Genomic DNA, 23,010 nt, shown 5'->3' with positions numbered 1-23,010 from the left:
TTAAAAAATAGAATTTAATAGATGTAAAACAATGTTGCTACACACTCATGAACAGTAGGTGGCGGTATGCACCTTAAGTTGCTTGCAATCCGCCATGATAGAAAAGAAGAAGAAGAAGAAGGGTGTAGTTGGACCTTCTAGCTCCACCCATTATGCCAAAATGACAGCCAGAGACGGGGAGCTGGACTTCACGCTCCACCCATGGCTCTCGAATCATGTCATCCAGTAGATGCCGCTGTGTGAACTTGGTCCTGATTCATGCAGTAAGTAATAAGCAACGGCGTACTACAAAACTCGGAGCTGTCGTCATTTACGTGTAGATCTTTCAGCGACATCGCTGTTTAATTAATCAGAGTCCATTCGTGTCGGAATATTTAAGTAACGTTAGTGTTTAGGGGAGAAACGAATCGTTCTGTGAAGACGTGGTTGAAGAACTCGAAAATCCTGGAGTGTAACTTAGCATCCGCGGCTATCTGACAAAACGCATCAAACCTGACAGACAGTAATATTTGTATTTTGTGTTTGAGCTCATTTTACTGGCCCGACAGTTTTGATCTTTTGATTAGTTTATTTAACATTGACCATATCGCCCAAGGAAATCTATTTTTCAGATATTATCTTCGTCGAAGATCCGGAGGCCGCGGAGCTGCGCTGCTAGCTTCTCTCTCACATTGCTAAGGAGAAATTGAACCGTCATTTCATATATTGGTATTTCTGTGGAACTCTAACTCTACAAACAAGAGCTGAACCCCATACACGGACCCATATCATTTAAGATTTTAGGTTCTTTTTCTTATTTTCTGAAGATTTTCCTCCTACGTGTCCTCAGCTACCGACGTTTAGCTGCTTCCGGCGAGCTGGCGACGCCGCTCATCCCAGGATAAATTAAAGTAAGATATGTTTATATTGTGGGGAGCAGTATGCTGTATTTGTTACGTCTGTTTCTTATCAATGATGTGGGACAGTCTATTTTGAATGCTTGAACATAAACTGTGTCCTGGGTTGAATTGAGGACAGGACTAAGGAGAGAGTAATAATGTAAACATCACTAAAGCGTGTATCTGCTCACACCTCAGCAGCTGCCACAGTCTTGTCTAGGTTGAATTTATTTATTTTGAGGAAGAATTTGCCTTACTGTTCATAGTGTTTTAGCTTAAACTGATTCGGTGAAACAATGTTGTCACTTAAAAGCTTTTAATTTAAGTTAGCTTAACTTAAATTAGTTTATTAATGGTTTAGAGTTTGGGTTTTGAGGCTTCCTCTTTTGAGATTTGGGCACATTCAAAATTCATAATTTTGAATTTTTGCTATATTCAGAGAGAGAGAGAAAGTACAATTGACATGGGACACAAAATAACCTGAAAAGTGTTTACTTTCTATTTCCATGTTTTTTACGTTCATGGAAAATAACCAAATATAAAAATGTCATGACTATTTATATAGTGAATAAATATTATAACAGATAGTTGTACTTTATATTTGCAGTCTATCCAAATTATTTTCAACTTCAAATGTCATGGGAAATTCACAATTGTTCGAAAGCTGTGAGAAGAACCATGAAAGAAAATTACTTCTAACTGATTTAAATTTCATTAAATTAATTAATTTTCGAAATCATCTATTGATGATATTATTAAAGAAAAATATGAAATCTTTCTTAATATTGAGAGAACTTTACAATAAAGTTTAATTTGTTAACATTAGTTAACTACATTTAAATTAAATCAATTTACAATACTTCTGCAGCATTTATTAATATTAGTTAATGTTAATCTCAAAATTTATGAATATAAGTTGTATCTGTTAATATTAGTTAATGCACTGTGAACTTACATGAAGATGGATATTTTTCTCATTGTTTTTTTAAAACTAACATTAACAAAGGTTTATAAATGCTACAAAAATATACTGTGAATTGGTAGTTCATGCATTAACTAACGTTAACAAATGAGACCTTGTAACATGCTACCTTTATAATATTTGTCTGTGATACATATCTATACTGTTTATGATTCGAGTTTATATTCTTTGTGATGAATGACTCCTGTTTTTACAGCTCTCTGCCTCCTGCTTTCGAGGTGTGAGTCAGCCAGACTTCTTTTGCTGTGGCGGTGCAGGAAAGTTCTGTCAGTTATCAGTCAATGATGTCAGAAGAAGGAAAGCAGAGCGCCACACCTGCCCCTCCGTCCAACATGGACACAAAGTCTGAGTCCACAGCCTCGCCACCTACCGGCCAGGGGGTTTCATCGGTGTCTCCCCCAGTGTCCACAGTAACACAGCCTGCACCACCTGCAACTGAGGATGAGGAAGAGGAGAGTGAAGATGAATCTGAGATTCTGGAGGAAAGCCCCTGTGGACGCTGGCAGAAACGGAGAGAGGAGGTACATTCCAAGTCTTTCCATAGCTTTGTGTGTAGAATGGATTAATTTAAGTAGTTATTTACTGATAATATTCCCATCTGCTAAATGATGATAACTTTCATTTTAGGGTATTTTGTCTTAATATCATTTTAATTTGAGAGGATCTTATATAATTTCTTTGCAGAATCTTGGAAACCTGATGAGTTTTTACTTTTAAATTAAAAATCCCCTCCACCCCCACAGGTTAACCAGCGCAACGTCCCAGGGATCGACAATGCTTACCTTGCCATGGACACCGAGGAGGGTGTGGAGGTCGTGTGGAATGAGGTCATGTTTTCTGAGCGGAAGAACTTCAAACTACAAGAGGTAAAACTTGTGTAGTTGTCAAGTCTACTGATTTCTGTATGAAATAGTGTCTGAAATTTCAATGAGAAAATTTTAAGTAAACAAAAGTGACAGTAAGACATTTCTAGATTTCTATTTTTTTAAGGAATGCTGTGCTTTTGAATTTTTTATCAATCAAAGAATCCTCAAATATAATTATCATGGTTTCCACAAAAATATTAAGCAGCACGTCTGTTTTTTAAACTGATAACAATAAGGAAAGTTTCTTGAGCAGCATATTAGAATGATTTCTGAAGGATCATGTGACACTGAAGACTGGAGTTATGGTGCTGAAAATTCAGCTTTGCCATCATAGGAATAAAGGACATTTTAGAATATTATAATATATATTTTTAATTATAATATTTAACAATATTAGTGTTAGGGAATGCTCATTTCGGTAAATTTTCCCGACCGACAACCGCCGCTTGTTATCCGAGTATTAACCGTTAACTGATAAGATTATAATATTGAATTGACATTCAATAAAAATAAAATTGATGAGTGTCTGTGACCCATTAAAAATACAAAAAAACAGATCAACAACAAAACCTGCATTCACATCAAATTTCGACGTACCTGCAGCATTTCTGACAGTGACGACAGAGAAAAACAGAATAAAATAATGTAAATAAAAAACAGGAAATAGGAAAACACTGAATCCATTTGAAGCTTTGAAAAAACACATTTTTCCCCCCGTCAGACTAAATTTTTTCGTCAAATAAAAATATTAAGCCTACTTCAATCCACACCTTGTCTAGTTTTTATTTAAAAAAGTATGTCTAGATGATGTGGGGATAGTCTGGAGCTCGGCTTGTTGACAGTTAGACCCGCAGCAGAAAACACCCTCTCGCACAGCTGTCCCGGGAATACAGAGATAACGTCTCGCTAGAGTGGCAAGCTTCGGGAAGTGCCTTTCATTTGCTTTCAGTTGTAAGGGCCACGAAGTTTGTGCTTTCGAGTTGTGATTTAAGCAACAAAAAAAATTCTCCTCAAAAAGGGCTTCAATTCTATGGATAATAGTACATCATGATGGGATTTCGTTATTGGGCTCACTATAGCCCAGTAGATCTTGAAAACCTTCACCACAGACGACACTGATGGGCAAAGTTTCTCTTACTACCATTGAACAGATTCTCTGCGCTATCTCCTCAGATGGCCGTGCATCACATCTTCTCCCTGATAACATGGAGGGCAAAGTTTGTTGCCCTTCATCACTCGATGCTTGTGGATGATTGCTTCACAAGTATGCATTGTACTTGTACTACTCAGTGTTTCCCCTACCATTGTTTTGGGGGGGCGCCCCGCCCCCCCAAAACGACCCCCCGCCCCCCCTAAAATGCTGACGAAATCCAGTCATAAAAAAGGAATTTAGTGTATAACGCGGAATTTCACGGAATTTGTAAATTTGAGGACAAAATAGAAAGCAGTTCAGTACACTTGAAATCAAATCGCGATGTAGACTAGTGTGTGTGAATATTAAAACACAAAGACTATTTAAATACGAATCCTGCATGTTCTGTGTGAATGAATGGTGCCGCCGACGCGCAGTTTCATTTACCACACACACACACACACACACACTGAAGCACGTTTGACGCTTGCGCTATTTTTTGGCCTATATGAAGACACAAACGCATGAACTTCCTCTCCAGGCTCTAGATCCACTCTGAAAGTCACTTCGTAATAGGGTTGGGAACCGAGAACCGGTTCTTATGCAGAACCGGTAGTGTTTTTGGTTCTGATGCGATGTGTGGACGAAGTGCTGGGTGCTTATCCTTTAATAGCGACGTCTCACCACATAAATATTAAAATTGTAATGAATGCACTGTCCCTCGCGCTATTCGTATAACAAGTTAAAAAAAATTGCGTCAGATATCAACGCAGAGAGAGAGAATAAGACAGTAGAGCTGCACCATTAATCTTTAAACGATCTCGATTCAAACACCCACGCGATCTTATTCCTAAATGACAAAAACTTCACACCGGGACATTCAAATCTGTTTGCGCTGTCGCTGACATGAAACATCTAACGTTAGCTTTACTTTCTGTCTTTTCAACAACACAGTATCGATATTTCTGTGTTAAAAATATTCAAATGATCACAGAAGTACTGAGATAAAAGTTTATAGTTCGAGAATAAACACTGATGTTAAAAAAGTTAATCACCTTTTGAAAGTCGCTTCAAATAACGAAAATTCGCTTCAGAATTTACAAAATGTATATAATGAGCGATTACATCATGAATGCCTTTTTTCAAAACGTGTTTTTGTCTTATCCTGAATCACTACGGTAAGGCTGTAATAAGCGTTTAGACTCAGACTACTTTACACTGGTCGGTTCGGCACTGCTGCGGAGTAGCCCAGTGCCTGCGTGACTCACTCGCGTCATTGACATAAACATAGAGAAGTAGCTCCGGCTACAATGTTCTTCCGCAAGACGCATGCATTTCTGTTTATTAACTGCTAGAGCACTTTAATCCAGTAAGGAAACAAGTGAAGTTTCACAGAAATCAATCATTCAAACCGATTTAAAAAATATTATGTTTCACCTGTCTGGATCTTACATGTGTGTTCAAGCATATTCTACCCCTTCTGAGAGGGTATTCCACTGCTGGATATACAATAAGATATAGGAGAGGTCCCAAATTATCCTTGAGAATGCAACATTTTTTATTTTCCTTCAGAAAAAAATATTGCTAAATAATATGTTGCATTTGTTGACATTGCCAGTCTGTTAAACTCATTTGACAAGTAGGGCCTATCAGAAATAAAACACAAAAAGGATTGTGTATTTTCCCCGTACTACTATTTGTATTAGTTTTAATAATTTTTATTGAATGGGAACCGGAACCGGAATCGTTTGGCGGAACCGGAATCGGAACCGAAAAATTTCTTACGATTCCCAACCATAGACATTAGGCTTGTTCGACTTGAACCAGCGTTGCACAGACCGATCGGTTGATGACATCAAAGTACCGCGAGAGCGATTAGAGAGCAGACGGCTCCTTATGCTTTTGAATCGCTCTCGCGGTACTTTGATGTCATCAACCGATCGGTCTGTGCAGCGCCAGTTCAAGTCGAACAAGCCTAGTATGTTCCCAACCCTACTTCGTGATCATTTAACCGCTTCATTTGAGAACAACTATCATCATGACATAAACACACAGAAACTCAAAAGGTCTTCACGGCAACCCGTCAAAATAAAAGTTCGGTTTAACTTGACAGAAATATATTACTGTTGTACATTAGAATTTAGATATGTCCCAATGTAATAATACACTAACACTAATCCAAATAAATTATCATCAAAACTGAAATTTTTAAGGAATAATCCATGTTTTAATTTTAACAGTAAAGCTCATTGTGCAGCAAGTTATTTGACAAAAAGTTTATTTAATTTCACATGATTAAAATTGATGATAAATGATACAATTTTTGTTTTATGTCTTCATTTTATTACCAGAAAAAACACAACACAGAATTAGTGTTAGTGTGAATTAGCGCAGAATTAATTAGTGTGACACTTTTTTTCATATATTTTAAAAAAAAGTATTGTTTAATGATTCATAATACATGATATCAATTAATTAGACATGCTTTTTGATTGCAAAAAAATTACACCACGTATCCGTAACACGCCCGCTCCGCAACACTAGCAGTACACCCCCCCCCCCCCCCCCCTAAAAAAGAATCCTAGGGGAAACACTGTACTGCTATGTTTTAATACCGCGTAGCATATTTTGCAAGTAACTTCGTCGCCCTTTCTGTCGAAGTGGTCCCACACAGTACTACTTTTCGCTCGCTTCATTTAGCTTGCCCAACGAAATATGACTGGGCACGTGTGGTTGCGCGTGTCAACGCGCCCCATGAGTTAACAAATATAGGCTATATAGTATTTTTTTTAACCATGCAGCAAACTAAAAAAAAAACGTAACTTTTAAACTGTTTAACTGATAGTATTAATCGGTCAAAATTTTTACTTTCGATTAACGGTTAAATGGTGAATATGAGCATCCCTAATTAGTGTTTTTACTATATTTTTGATCAAATATGCACTGCAGCCTTTGTGAGCATGAGACTTCTTTCAAAAACATTTGATATGAATGAAATGATGGTTTGCTGTTAGTTACACAAAACACTTAATTTCAAACATCCAGCTGAACTTTCATTTAAACTTCTGAAGTAAGCATAATATGTCAGTGTGCCCGTATGAAAGTTCGCTGTTGATTATTATCTCTGTTGTTGGCCACAGACTCAACTGTATTGCTTTCTGTGTTCTAGCTTACTAACATGTCAAGTTGTGAACTAGCGATACCAATGATTATTGAACTATTATGAGTGTTAGGACATCTTGATTGCTTCACAGAATGAGTGTGCTTGCCTTCATTTCTGGATGTAAGCTCCTTCCACAAAGTGGTCTGACCTGTTTGCTACTAAGCTTTTATCGAAAAATATTTAAGAAAAGCGTTCTCTGTGGTTATGTAACTCTTATTTCTTGAATGTTGGAATAATAAAAAGTCTGCTGTTTTTAATATATATTAACTCTTTCATTGCCTTAGCACTTTAGCACATTAATGCTCGGCATAGAGTCGTGGACAGCCATCTGTTTGACTCATCCACATACTGTGCTCCGCTCTGCTTGGCAGACGCTCATCGTGGAATGCATTAAGTAATTTTAGAGGTTGCGTTTTGACAGGCTTTGCCATCTACATTTCTGATTGCCTTTCCCATAAGCACGTGTGACTAATGCAGTGAGTCCAGCCATACAAAGCATTGAAACTTTTTTTTTCCCCTCCCTGATCTTTTGCGTGATTTGTTATTGTATATAAAGTAAGGGTAGAGGTATTATATTATAGGATCCTTTTCCTATTGAATTTAGGATGTTGTTACATGCAGAAAGGTTTCCTGGTAAATGAATCTACTTTTCTATTTCCCAGGAAAAAGTGAAAGCAGTGTTTGATAACCTCATCCAGCTGGAACATCTGAATATAGTGAAGTTTCACAAGTACTGGGCTGATGTGAAGGAGAACAGAGCCAGGGTAAGAAATGTAACAACAGCACACACAGTCATTTTTAGATTTTTTTTTTTTCAATCATAAGATTTTTTTGTTACCCCCTTAAGGTTATTTTCATCACAGAGTACATGTCTTCTGGGAGCCTGAAGCAGTTTCTAAAGAAGACAAAGAAGAACCATAAGACCATGAATGAAAAGGTATGATTCCTGCTCTTTTACTATTCAGACAAATTGACAAAAGAGCTGTTGAGACATAATGTACTGCAGACTAAAATGTATCTTTTGTCCTCAATTTCTTGCTTGAATGTTAGTCATTGTTGACTTCACCTACAGGTGTGACCCATAACAGATTTGTTTAAAACTTTTTTTGAGAGAGTACTAGGACAGTACTTAAAGTACTGAAGTATTAGTTGGGAGTATTAGTGCCCCACCTGTCCCCAATCGCACCAACAAAATGGTAATAAACTAGGCTTTAAGTTAAAATGTATTTTATTAACATGAAATTTTAAAAACATAAACATGACAGTAGATAAAATAATAATGCAATTGTGTTTGTATTTTGCCTCTGATAACATCAAATTCAGAAACGGAGAAAATAAAAGTGTGGACTAGTTGTGCTTTGCTTTATTTTGTCACTTCGCAAACTGCATGCAAAAAGAACAAACAAAATTGAAAAACAATAATAATAATCTCAGGGTTTTTCCTGGCTCAAAACGAGCCGGAGGTGGTAAAATCCTAATAATGTACGTATTTTAGGTATTTTATATTTTTCAAAGACTATTATGTAAGCTACTGTGTTTCCCATAGTATTTTGTCTGTGGACCTCGGTACCTCTAGGGGGTCCGGGGGCATGCTCCCCTGGAAGAAAAGTTTGTACATTTTAAAGATAAATTCATAAATCTGTTGCACTTTGAAAGTTTTGTAGTAGGCTACACATCTTTTCTGAGCCAGAGACGAACGCGCTCAGCACTTGTCATATATCACAACTATTCAGTGTTTTCACCCACATAATGTTTATTTTAGGTTTCAGACATTTAAATTCACATAAGTACTAAAAAATCAATACATTTAGAGTTTGTCAAACACACACTTATGTCTATGGAAGCGGCAATAATAATTATTTCCATTATAATTAGACGACACGTATTATTCATATCAGATACACATCATGTAAGTAACTTTCAAGTTTACTCTATGCTTCTCCCAGTTCACCGGCCACTTTCATGTATTTCGGGAGAAGTGGATGAATTGATGTTTTGTAAATCCAACAGATCCAATTCTCTGAACTAATGCATAAACTAACATGGCGGCGCCCATCGCTCAACTAAGGTGTTTAAACAACAGAACACATCCACTTGCTCATATTTGACAATCGGAATATCAGATATTTCCTGCTATAGCCAACAAATTTGTGAAATTTTGACTAAAAAAGGAAAAATGAAATAAAAGCAGATAATCAGTCATTCAGTGCTATTGTGGCTGCGGTGTGACAAGCAATGACGCGTCACCATGGAAACCATAAAGGGATCCAATCTAATAATGGTCGCCTTGAAAAACATTTAAACTTACGTGTGAAAAGGTTAAGTAAGGCTTACATTTAAATGTCGTTGTTTTGTTTTGAGTGAATGGTCAATAAATAAAGGAATTAAAAGAGATGGGGACAAAAATGACCAAATTTTCTCCCGTTTGTCGCGCCCCACTTGTCATGTCTCTATTCCCCACCAGTGGGGCGCGCCCCACACTTTGAGAAACGCTCGTATAATATCAGCTGTGGACTTGTTTTCCCGGATACCATTAATTTTTTGTGGGACTTTTTTAGGCATGGAAACGCTGGTGTACGCAGATATTATCTGCCTTAAGGTTTGTGTACCTCTCTCTTTTTTCTTTTTCTCTATTCAAATACTGTTGTTTACCAATAATGTAGAGATATTTTTAAAGATGTTGTACAAAATTCCTCACTAGCATCTGAAATGTTGTCTGTGACTGTCATAGCTGAGCATTTCTTCTTGTTTTGGTGTTCCATTATATGTCATGAGGAGAGCTCCTGTTACACTCACGTTTCTCACCATTCTTCCTTCAGCTATCTGCATTCATGTGAACCTCCCATTATCCACGGGAACCTGACCTGTGACACCATTTTCATACAGCACAATGGACTCATCAAAATCGGATCAGGTGGGCTAAAGCACAGTGTTAAGTATGACTTTTTAAATGTTTCAGATTTTATTATTTTTGCTGACTTTTCTGTTTTTTTATTTTTTTGTAGTGGCCCCAGACACCATTAATAACCATGTAAAAACATGTCGGGAAGAGCAGAAGAGTTTGCACTTCTTTGCTCCAGAGTATGGAGGTAAAACTAAGTTTTAACCTGCATCCAAACTGATTCTAGAGTCCTTTCAGTGCACTTATGTTGTTATGAACAATTTGTCCTCTTCCTTCATCCACTTCAGCTGTTGCCAGTGTCACTACGGCTGTGGACATCTATTCCTTTGGAATGTGCGCCTTAGAGGTGAGTGCTGAATAATCTGTAGCTCAAAACAAACAGCAGTGTATTGGATTGACCAGACCAGAGATTCAGATTTTTCTCCCACTGTTGTAGATGGCTGTGCTGGAAATTCAAAGTAATGGAGAGTCCTCATATGTGTCACAAGAAGCCATTAATAGTGCCATCCAGTCTCTGGAGGACCCACTGCAGAGAGTGAGTATAGATTGAGTTTACCATTCAAAAGGTGTCAGTAAGATATATATATAATTTATATATATATATATTAGTAAAGTATTTATTTATTATTTTTTAAATGTCTCTCATCAAGGCGGCATTCATTTAATTAAACATAAAAACAGTAATATTGTGAAATATTATTTAAATGTGAAGTAGCCATTTTATATTTTAATATATTTTAAGTTGCAATTAATTCCTATGATGGCAAAGCTGAATTTCCAGCAGTCACAGTCTTCAGAACATGTGTCACATGATCCTTCAGAAATCATTCTAATATGCTGATTTGGTGCTCGAGAAATATTAATCAGTGTTGAAAACAGTTGTGCTGTTTAATAATTTTGTGGAAATCATGGTCATTTTTTTTAGGATTCTTTGTTAAATAGAAAGTTCAAAAGAACAGCATTTATTTGAAATAAAAATCTTGTGTAACATTAAAAATTTCTTTGACATTTTTGATCTATTTAATGCACCCTTGCTGAATAAAATAGTTAATTTCTCCCCCCACAAAAAAAAACTTACTGACCCCAAATCTTTGAATAGTAGTGTAAGTTGTACTGTTGTTTTCTGTTCTTTAGTTACAAATGCGTAATTGGATAAATATTCCAGGTGTGTGTGAAATCTGAGCATGCGAATCTCCAGTAGGCTTTTCAGATTGCAAGTAAAATAAATAATAAATTCAGTCTGTTTGGATTGTTTCCTTCACACTAGTATATGATGCTTCGCAAATCTGCATGTATCTGAATGAATTGAAAGAATTCTCGATCATTATGAGTTATTTTGATTTCGAGTATAGCTGACACATGATGAATTATACTTAAAGTAGCACTAGAACACAATACATGACAACATGAAATGGTTGGAATTTCCAAAAAAAACTAAAACAAACAATCAATAAATTAACCCACACAAACCTTTTTTTTTTAATAGTCAGATGTATTGGATAATTCTTTCTTTTTTGATCACTGTAAAAATTAATGGGTAGCTTTTGGTTACCGTCAATTGTTACCCCCATGGGTGAGCGGAGCCTTTTTAAAAAAAAAAATTACACAATACTAATAATGTAATTTTATACTAATCATTTTGAAGTCTCATGTTTCTCTGTGTGTTTGTTTTAGGAGTTTATTCAGAAGTGCCTGGAGGTGGACCCCAGTAAGAGGCCCACAGCCAGAGAGCTGCTTTTCCATCAAGCTCTGTTCGAAGTGCCTCTTTTGAAACTACTGGCTGCACATTGTATCGTCAGTCACCAGCGTGAGTCATGGGCTAATCTCATTACAATTCAGACATTTCATCTCACCTTCATGAATAAGATTCACTTATGCTAAACGCATTGAAAACCATTTGCCTTTGCCTACTAGACTTGATTGCAGAAAATGCTTTAGAGGAAATTACCAAGAACATGGACCCCAACCAGGTCATTATGGAAAGGAAAGAGGTCCAACTAAAGTGAGCCTCCTTTTTTGATTAATTGGTTTTACTTTGAAATGGCTTGTTTGGAATGAGGATGAACCTGAGGATCAAATAAGGTGTTATGCCACCTTAAACGGCTTCTGTAATCCTGTATCTTTTCCTTTCAGACTCTCACAGTTTCCTGCCTTGGAGCTCGACAAGTTCCTTGAGGATGTGAGGTGAGAAATAGAATTTCCCAATTTTTGGTGGGGAATAAGAAATGAGTTGGGCCAAGCATGGACGTAATAATGTTCGCTGCTCTTGTGATGTAGGAATGGGATCTATCCACTGACTGCCTTCGGCATGCCCTGCCCACAGCAGCCTCAGCAAGAGACTGTCAAGTCCCCCATCGTGCCACCCTCTGTTAAATCGCCTACGCCTGAGCCTGCAGAGCTGGAGACCAGGAAGGTGAGAAATGGACTGATTTAAGGAGATTGTGACCAAGTATCAATGATTAAGAATAAATCATTTTTTTCTCCTTCCCCCTGTCTCTTTGTGTGGCATATTACTACTTTCCACTCAAATAAGTCTAGATGTATGGTTCAAGTCAGTCAACAGGATTAGCAGTATTTTAGCATCGTATGCTAGTTTTAAAGATAATCTCTCTCTTTAAGGTCGTACAAATGCAGTGCAACATCGAGCCTGTGGAGGAAGGAGCGAAACATCATGTAAGCCCTTTTTCCATGTTCATTGCTGGAGTTATGCAAGTTAGATATTTATTCTGTATCCATAACTCATCACTGCTCTTTTTCTAGCTGACCTTACTGCTAAAACTGGAAGATAAGCTCAACCGACACTTGAGTTGTGATTTGGCGCCAAGTGAGTACTTTATCAGGCCCCAAACACACTATACACAAGTATGCAAATGCTTGCTGCTGCACGGCAGGTTTTAAAATGCCATTGTGTTCTGAATGTGTCAGAATGCAGCACAAGTATGTGATGCATTCTCAGCTGCAAGAGACACTATAATGGACATTAGCACAGGCGGTTTCGTCTTTCAAGTCAGCTTGCTCAGAATCAAGAAGCTTTGCTGAGTTAGCTAAGCTGTCAACATGTTTATAGCTGCCTGTATCTACCTGAATTCACATGCGGTTTAATCCAACTGTGATGTTTGGTACCGCCACAATAAGGAAGTAATCAGTTAAGAAGAATTAAGTAATTAGGGGCCAAGCACTGAAATCTTTGTCGTTTTTATTCTTCTTCTTCCGTTTCTTCTTCTTCTTCTCTGGAAGTCTATGGCAGCCCACAGAACCGCTTGCGGGAAAGTTATGAAATTTGGCACACTGATAGAGGACAGTGTGAACTGTCACAATAGCTATTTTGGAGTCTCCAACTCAATCCCTCTAGCGCCTCTAACTGTCTAAAGTTGCATTCATGTTTATGCTAATAACTTTAGAACCATAAGGGTTAGAAACAAAAGTCTTTTTCCTCTGATTCTTTGGCAGATTCGATTGCACCCTATGACATTTTTCTGTCATAAAAATTTTCCCGCCATTTAGAATGTTCCAAAAAAACTACTTTTTCAAACTGATCATCTTCAGACTATGCCGACAAAAAATTATGGATTTCAAGTTGAATTAACCAAGTTAGAAAAGTTATGGATCATCCAACTGTTCTCGAATACCGCGCAAATGAATTTTACGTAGTGCTTGCGAAAACAGACTTAAGGCTGTATCTCTGCAACGCTTAATCGTATTCAGACCAAACTTGGTACATTTCATCACAAGCATGACCTGAGGTGACATACCACCTACTGGTCTGGAGATACGACAATTGGCTATTTTTACTTATAAGTTCTGAACGGTTTGCCCAAAAATCATAAAAGTGGTCTCGTTAGATTTGGGGCATCATGCAGAGTTGAATGATATCCCATTTTCCCATATCGGCCATTTTTGCCATCTGCCATTTTGAATTTTGTACTAAAATGTTGTATTTTATGAAAGCATGAACGTATAGTTGGTATGGGTCATCTGCACGGTGCCCTGAAAGAATCTGAGAAGTTTCGGACCAGCACCACCTAGTGGTGAGAAATTATTTACATGCTTATAACTTTAGATGTGGTTGACTTATTTTCACGGGAGTCATCTCCTTAGATTCCTGAATCCAACGATACCAAGCATGCTAGGTTTTGCCTTATGGTTAGGGCAACGTTGTGATTTAGAGCTTAAAACTTTTAACGAATATCTTTGAAACCGTTAGTCTGATCGAGATGAAACCACCATAGGAAATTCGGAAACCTAGGTTGCTGACAATACGTTAATGTCAAAATATTGATAGTAAGGGACAAAAAAATTGCATAATTTGGGTTATGTTCATGGGTAATGTTTTATGCTCTTATATAGATATAAATATCTATAACTCCTAAACAAAACAAGATATTTGCACCAAATTTGACACATGTATGGGCTCACTCTGAGGACACATAAAATCATGGTGGCATTGTGCCTCTTGATGGCGCTATAATAGAACAAAACAAGGAAATTGCTATTAATTACAATATAATATCATGATATTAAATACTACACTTGGTGTTGCATTACGAAACTTGGTATGTTTCTTCGGCACCATGCCCTGCAAGTAATCAAAACGTTTTAGGGCAGCGCCACCTTGTGGTGAAAAGATTTAAGGAAATTTCCAAAAATGCAAATAAATTTAGAATAAATCAGACTTGCAATGAAACTGGTCTTAATAGATCTCTTGGGTCACGCCAAGAACACAGATACCAAGTTTGCCATATTTGGCCAAACTTCCTGTCAGCCATCTTGATTTTCATTCAATGCCTACTTTTTTGAACTACTCCTAGACCGTTTGTCCAATTTTCACCAAAATCGAATCGTATCATCTCCGGACCGTGCTGACAAAAAGATATGGATTTCGTGTCGATAGATGTTGAGGCATGATGCCAAATTACTCTGAGGCTGCATTACATTTTACATTTACATTTAGTCATTTAGCAGACGCTTTTGTAAAGCATCGTGTCATTGGAAGAGGCAAAACAACGCAAGAAGTGCTCAAAATACAAATTTCAGGCATTGCTCAGTGTAGCGTAAGCCAGGCAAGGGGGGATTAAAGGATAAGGAAAGGTTTTCTCTTTTTTTTAAGGTCATCACGGAAGAGATGAGTTTTTTATTTATCTTTTGAATGTTGTCAGGGATTCTGCATTCCGGATGAGGTATCATTCCACCAGCATGGAACCGTGAATGGGAATGTTCTTGAGAGTGATTTTGTGGCTCTCTGTGATGGTACCACGACCAATCGCTCATTGACTGATCTTAGGCTTCTGGTAGGAACGCAGACTCGTAGGAGTGAAAGTAGGAGGGAGCTGAGCCTGTGGTAGATCTTATTTTTTTTATTTGAAAAGGGACAATATACAGGTCCTTCTCAAAATATTAGCATATTGTGATAAAGTTCATTATTTTCCATTATGTAATGATAAAAATTAAAATTTCATATATTTTAGATTCATTGCACACCAACTGAAATATTTCAGGTCTTTTATTGTTTTAATACTGATGATTTTGACATAGAGCTCATGAAAACCCAAAATTCCTATCTAAAAAAATTTGCATTTCATGAAAAGGGTCTCTGAACGAGCTATTAACCTAATTATCTGAATCAACTAATTAACTCTAAACACCTGCAAAAGATTCCTGAGGCTTTTAAAAACTCCCCGCCTGTTTCATTACTTAAAACCGCAATCATGGGTAAGACTCATGGGGATATTCAAATTAATTAACCAATCATACCATTGATCAGCTCTACCAAACTTGGATGTCTTTTTTCCAGTAATAAACAAACATTAAGTTGTTTTGATTGATACTGTGAAGCAGCTTTGATACAATCTGTATTGTGAAAAGCGCTATATAAATATATTTGACTTGACTTGACTGCCGACCTGACTGCTGTCCAGAAGGCCATCATTGACACCCTCAAGCAAGAGGGTAAGACACAGAAAGAAATTTCTGAACAAATAGGCTGTTCCCAGAGTGCTGTATCAAGGCACCTCAGTGGGAAGTCTGTGGGAAGGAAAAAGTGTGGCAAAAAACTAGGGCTGGGTAAAAAATATAGATTTCTCGATTTTAATCGATTCTCATTTTTACGAACCGATATCGATTCTTAAATCCCAAGAATCGATTAGTCATCCTGTTTTCAGTTGATGAATGAATGGAACATTGTAGCGCGCATCCCATCCAATAAACGCAATAATCTTTGTGCTTTGTTACTATTGATATGAAACAAAGTCTCAGATTTCAAATTACGTTCATTTTCTTACGAAATTCAAAAACATAAATACCGTTTTGGCGCTGTGGCGTGAGATCGCTCTGGCGCAGCTCAAGAGAAGCAGCAGCGCCGAGCACACATAATCTTCTCTTCCGCCTTAATATTACCAGTTACAGCGTGAAATAAACATGAATGAGCATCTGAAAGTGTGTTAAAAGATAGAGTATAACTTATCGAAATCCTAGTTGTCACATGGAATCGCTCAATCATTGTTTCAACCAAGGAAAGACGTCAGTGAAACAGCTTGTAAACAATGTCATGTAACGTCACATTTACCTCAGAAAAACCATATCCAGTGACCATAAACTCATTAGTCAGCTAGAAAAATTAACTCTAGAGAGGAGCATTTTGCTAAATATATGCACCATATTACATATGCATATTATGTTATTTTATAATTATTTTATGTTTTTCAATATTTAATGCATGTTTGAATAAATCTGGCAAGTTTTTATGACAGCCACCATTTAAATATTTATATTTCATATAACTTTATTATTAGAAAAATAAATAAAAGTGTAATTGTTTGTATACAAATCAGTAAATCTTTACCTTTAATATTAGGCTATAATAGGCTAATGAAACAATTTTAATGATACAACTGACTCCCATAGTTTACAGCATTGGTTAAGAGATTTGTTTTCCTTGAGAAAATTTGCCATGTATTGTACCTGATATCCAAAATAATCAATATTGAATCGAATCGAATCGTAATCGAATCGAATTGCAAGCTTGTGAATCGAATCGAATTGTGAAATTTGTGTCAATACCCAGGCCTACAAAAAACGCTGCACAACGAGAAGAGGTGACCGGACCCTGAGGAAGATTGTGGAGAAGTAAAATAGTAAAAAGTCTGTACATTATGTAATTAAAAAAGTTTTCATTATGATATTATAAATTTTACTTTAGTAGAAAGATCTGAGTTATTCCTCCAATGGTAGAGATTAGAGGAATTAAGATTAAAAATAGAAGATAATGTCAGTGACACTTTTGATATATTTATTGACACAAGTTGTTTTATATAACGTGACTAAATTAAAAGACAAAGTCGTTAGTGAAGATTATGCAACAGTATTTAGAATATAATATAATATAACATGCAATGCAAACTATGCTATCAAATGTATCATTCTCATTCTATCATTCACCCTGCCTCCATTATATCTCTTTGTCACACGAGTGTTTGATCACCACATTTGAGTGATCATTGCAAAACGTTTATATATTTATTCTGTTTAAATACTGTGTATTCTATATACAGTACCCATCAAAAGTTTGTACACACCAATAGGAAAGTGTGTCCAAACTTTTGACTGGTACTGTACTATAATACACATAAATAATATTGCTACTGTGTACACATAAATAATATCGGCCGATATATCGGTATCAGGCTTTTTTTTATCGGTATCGGCATCGGCCCCCAAAAATCCATATCGGTTGGGCTCTATCTGTAAGCAATCGTCAATGTATCTCTGCAATTCCTTGACATATTGACACCAAACTTTGTATGTCATTGTCACCTCACTCTGACCACACCACATCATTTTCGTAATTTCGCCACGAAAATCGAAAGTGATAAACCATTAAATCTTATTATTAATGACTATATATATCATTATTCAGCCATTTGGCCTAAAATCATATCAAAATGTCTTTAATTGCTCCTTGCTGCAGTTGGTCTGACACTCCCAGCCAAGTTGGCATGTCTTATCGTCGTCTTTGCGCTTGGCCCCGATAATTGCTGCTTGCAGCTATATTTTACAATAGAACTGTTTAGTTGCATTCAAATTTGTGTACTTGCATAGTGTGTTTCTAGTCTGAATTTTTTTTTTCTTATTTGTGCATTATGAAATAATTGTCACAAAAACAAGTGTTCTGCAGATATGCGGAACTGGATCAGATTAAATCAGAATTGTGACCAAAAAAGTATTGAAAAGTGAACTGTTATAATACAGCCTTTTTCTGTTTGCTTATTGCTGAAACTCAAGAATGGTGTTCTCTGTGTGTGTTAGATGAGAATGTACAGGAGTTGGCTGTGGAACTGGTCCAGCTTGGCTTCATTAGTGAGGTAAGAACTTTCCCTCAAGATGTTATGTTCTCTCCCGTCCAAAAGTTTGGGCTCCCTAACTTGCATTATGAAGTAACATGATCAAAAGTGACAGTAAAGACGTTTGTTTGTAACAAAATATTTCTATTTCAAATAAATGCTGTTCTAAACTTTTTATACATCAAAGAATCCTAAAAAAAGTATCAAGGCTTCCACAAACATATTTGTTTCTAACATTGATGATAATAATAAGAAATGTTTATTGAGCAGCAAATCAGCATATTAATATAATTTCTTATGGATCATGTGATACTGAAGACTGGAGTAATGGCTGCAGAAAATTCAGCTTTTTCATCACAGGAATAAACATTTAAATATATTCGAACAGAAAAGTTTTCAATTTTACATTTAAAAATTTTTTTATAAAAATGCGCTATTTCTATACAGTATTTTAATCAAATCAATGCTGCTTTGGTGAGCATAAGTGTCTTTAAAAAAAAAAAGACTTCTTAAGACCAGAAAAAATGATCAGATGTCCTTCTGACAACTGTATTTCATTTAGATGAGTTCCTGTGTTAATCATTTTTAAGTCAGAATGTTAGGAGTGTATTTTTTTCAAACTACTTATGTAATTCATTATTTCTTTGCCCAAGATGACGACATTGCACTTTTTGTATGGGTACTTGTCCAAATCACGTCTCTTAGACTGAATCTGAATGTAGTTGAGCCAAACTTGTCAGTCACTGCACAATGAAGTGTAAGAAATTGTCAATCAAAAAAACTTTCAAGCGATGTTTTTCAGTTTCAGTGTTGGTATGGTTACTGTGTTTATTCAGTATTATGAGATCACTCAATGTTCTAGCCATTTTTAAAACATTTTTTCACCAGGTTCAAATTTACAAGATGTTTTTCCCTCCAAAGCATTAGTGCCAAACACTTGAAATAAAATGTTTCCAATCCAATCAATAATTCAGTTGCTTGATGAAATGTTTTGATCAGCCGTGGCTGATTCCTGGAAGGGTGATATAGGAGAAAAGACAAACACTTTGAGCTAATCAGAAAAACAGCACACAAAGTAGATTCCATGGTTTAGCTGTACTCAAAAAACAGAAATGAAAAGTTTCTCTGTTAATGCACAAATAAGAGCCAGACCTCTCCCAGAGAATACCACAATAGGGCTTGGCATTATAGCGCTAGTGAAAATTGGCATACGGCAGCTTAACCATCTTTACTACCATGGCTTTTTGTTAGGTAGTAGTATTAAACCGTTTGCTGCTGTTCACTGCCAGTTTTCTCCATGAATTTTCCCTCTGCAGTCTCGGGGGCGTTTACACAACACTGTAAAAACTAAAAATGGAAAACTTTTTATGCTTTTTGGCCATTCATTTACACAACAATGGCGTTTTGGGGGCCTGAAAACGCAAACTTTTGAAAACTGGTTTCAAAGTGCAAGTTTTTGAAAATGACACCGTTATCGTCTCTGTGTAAACTACAAAACTACAAAAACGTGAATTTGTGAAAACGGTGATGTCATGCCCAATTGCGCATGCGTATTATATGTTCAGTCTGTAGGTGCGTAGTGTTTCTTTACAAAGTGAAATTGCCAACTACTTGCAGCATAAAACAGTGTTTTTAGTTGTTTTCAGGGATCCGTGTGAATGGGGATCGCTTTGACAGCGTTGTTGTCTGTATGTGAAAAATACAAAGGAAAAACGTTTTCCGTTTTAGTGCATCGTTGTTGTGTAAACGTACACTCAATGAGCAGTCATTGCTTTTTCTTGACTATAAAGGAATTTTCTCAGTTCATCTCAACGATATTGTCATCTGCCACTTATGCAAGGCATGTTGCTGTACCATCTGTTCTGTGTAACTCAAGCAGATTTTCTTCTTTCATCTGTCTCTGCCTTTAATACAATACCTGACACTGGACAATAGATAATTTAGCTTTTTATAACTACTTTTTGTTTTTATAGCAGGGATTCCCAGGGATGTATGAGATTTCAGTTGTGCCTGCAACTTAATCAGTGCTTTTAGTTCCCTTAAAGGATTAGTTCACCTCAAAATGAAAATGTCCTAATAATTTACTCACCCCGATGCCATCCAAGATATCCATGTCTTTCTTTCCTCAGTGGAAGAGAAATTAAGTTTTTTGAGGAAAACATTTCTGGATTTTTCTTTGAATAATGGACTTCAATGGCAACCAACGTTTTGAAGTCCAAATCAATGCAGTTTCAAAGGTCTGTGCACGATCGCAGCAGAGGAAGAGGGTCTTCTCTAGCGAAACGATAGGTCATTTAAAAAAATAAAAAAAAACCTTTTTAACTACAATTGTTCGGATTGAGCTGATCTGCAACGCGCCGGGAACTACGTCATCACGTTGAAGGGTCACGCTCGATGTCGCCGGCGCCGGCGGAAGTACCGCCCCACTGTTTACAAAGCGACCAATACAATTTTAACTCTTCCTTCGCACGGTCGCTATGTAGACAGTGGGGTGGTACTTCCGCCGGCGACATCGAGTGTGACAATTCAACGTGATGACGTAGTTCCCGACGCGTTGCAGATTAGCTCAATCCGAACAATTGTAGTTCAGTATATATTTTTTAAATTTTTTTTGAAAATGACCTGTCGTTTCGCTAGATAAGACCCTCTTCCTCAGCTGCGATCGTGCACAGTCCGTTGAAGCATTTCAAAGACCTTTGAAACTGCATTGATTTAGACTTCAAAACGTTGGTTGCCATTGAAGTTCATTATTAAAACAGAAATGTTTTCCTCAAAAAACTTAATTTCTCTTCCACTGAGGAAAGAAAGACATGGATATCTTGGATGACATTGGGGTGAGTAAATTATTAGGAAATTTTCATTTTGAGGTGAACCAATCCTTTAAGGATGGAAAACAACTACAAAAAATGTCTTTTTTGAAATATTAAGTTTATTTTATTGTATTTTACTATTTCTTGTTTTATTTGATTCGATTTACTTTTCATTATCTGCTGTTCTCACTTTTGTTTAAAATTTTTTTGGTCCTTCTCTCTCAAGGGGGATCAGCCTCGTCTCACTACCGTGCTGGAGGAGGCCTTCTCTAGATTCTACAGCCGTAACGGCTCTCTCAATCCTGTGACCGTTTCCTCATAGCGGAGGGTCGAATCTGTCAGCTCCTCTCCACCATCCTTTACCTTCATGCACGGGACGGGACTCTAGCGCTTCATCACTCAGAGGATTGTATGCAAGCTTTGTGGGGAGGGATCAGAACGTCTCGAACTGAGCCTCAAAAAGAAAACGACCCCCCCCGCGCTCTGTGCTTCACACCACTTTAGGTGTTGGCTGATGGTTCCCGTCTACATCTATTCTGTCAGTGTAGCAGTCTGCTTCTCTGTTTTAAAAGAAGAAAAAAATGACTCGGTTATTATTTAAATCAGTATTACGAGCTGTATTTTGGGACATTTTCGCTTACAGTATGTGTGGGATCGGTTACTTCTGGTTTGCAGTTTAGCAAATCCTTTTTGTTGTCTTTTTAGGCACATCACATGCATATTTCTTTTATCCACCCTTTCAATCATTCATTTATTCTTTTTTATTGTAAGGGGAATATGTTATTGTGTTATTTTGAAATTACCAAATAACACTGTCTTTATTGTTGTACCTTTTTAAGGCACACATTAATTGTGGTTAACTTTGGTCTGCAATGCAAGACTTACGACGACTGTGAAAGGAAAGGGGTTCTCGATGCATTGAAAAAAGTAAACCGATTATTTATCTATATGCATATGGTCCATCTTGAAGCGTGTTTCACTTTCATCATTGTGGCGGCTGTTTTTTTTCCCCTTTATAGTCTGTGAATGTATGCTGTAAGTTTTCATTTGAATGGTTTCTAAGCAAAGGGCACTTGATTTGACTTGTCTTTTCCCCCTGTATGTGACACAGTTATGAGTTTCATTATAAAGACATTATCTACAGTGCACCAGACGTGTTCAGATGTGCCTTCAACAGAGACACAATCAATCCATGTTCAGAAGACCCATAGACTGACAAACATTATATTAGTCCTTTTTTTTATTTTCATTGTGCAGATCTTTCAGTGTTTGTTTCTTAACTGGTCTGCATGCAAATATACTGTATTTTTTGGCGTATTTGCAGTATATTAAAACTTCTGGGGTTTTGTTTGGCAGCATCATTTCAATCCAAACAAGCAGTTTGCACTGATTCATTTTATGTTGATGGCAATAAATTTCATATTCACCTCTATGGTACATCAACACCTGTCTGTTACAAGCAGCCCATTTGAGATTTTGCATGAAATAGTTTAACAACTGAAAAAATTCTTATTTCTTTTCAGTTATAAAATTGGTCCTAATTGCTTCATATATTAGATAGTGGAGTGGAAATGATGAATGAAAAGCACACCACATCATTGCCCTTTTGTTTTTTTATTTTGTTAATGCAGACCAGCTATGACAAATTATAAAAAAAATAATAATGGATGATTCGTTCTGTAGTTGTTTTGGAAGAAACAGGCTTTGTCTCACGCAAAACATTCAGAAACTCATAACTGCTTTTATTCTGTTGCACCATTTCTTGATATAAAGATGAGATACGGGGTACTTCCATTCTTTGTCTGTCGTATTTTGTGTCATTTGGAAATATTCAGATTTTATTTCATCTCCCAAGTACAATATAAGAAGGATAGTTCACCCAAAAATGTCATTTATTCATCCTCATGTCATTCAAAACCTGAATGACTGACTTTAGCCTGC

The 23,010-nt window shown here is 36.7% G+C and overlaps 1 protein-coding gene across 1 annotated transcript; it reads left to right on the top strand.

Annotated features, from left to right (window-relative positions):
- The first annotated feature begins 145 nt into the window (after positions 1-145).
- nrbp1 (nuclear receptor binding protein 1) lies at positions 146-22,863 on the top strand. Its single transcript, XM_077219818.1, has 18 exons — positions 146-890; positions 2,057-2,381; positions 2,604-2,726; positions 7,684-7,785; positions 7,869-7,958; positions 9,580-9,620; positions 9,841-9,935; positions 10,027-10,110; positions 10,211-10,269; positions 10,360-10,458; positions 11,598-11,730; positions 11,838-11,925; positions 12,057-12,107; positions 12,201-12,336; positions 12,543-12,596; positions 12,684-12,747; positions 18,225-18,280; positions 21,296-22,863. Exons 2-18 carry the CDS (start codon positions 2,142-2,144, stop codon positions 21,389-21,391), a joined length of 1,611 nt encoding a protein of 536 aa, XP_077075933.1. The 5' UTR covers positions 146-890; positions 2,057-2,141; the 3' UTR covers positions 21,392-22,863.
- Positions 22,864-23,010: the final 147 nt, after the last annotated feature.

This window comes from Siphateles boraxobius, unplaced genomic scaffold (genome assembly GCF_051911475.1).
Source record: "Siphateles boraxobius isolate OS27281-9 unplaced genomic scaffold, OSU_SipBor_1 8, whole genome shotgun sequence".
NCBI classification, from domain to species: domain Eukaryota; kingdom Metazoa; phylum Chordata; class Actinopteri; order Cypriniformes; family Leuciscidae; genus Siphateles; species Siphateles boraxobius.
Note: the sequence above shows the minus strand (reverse complement) of the source record. Positions and strands in the feature narration are given on the sequence as shown.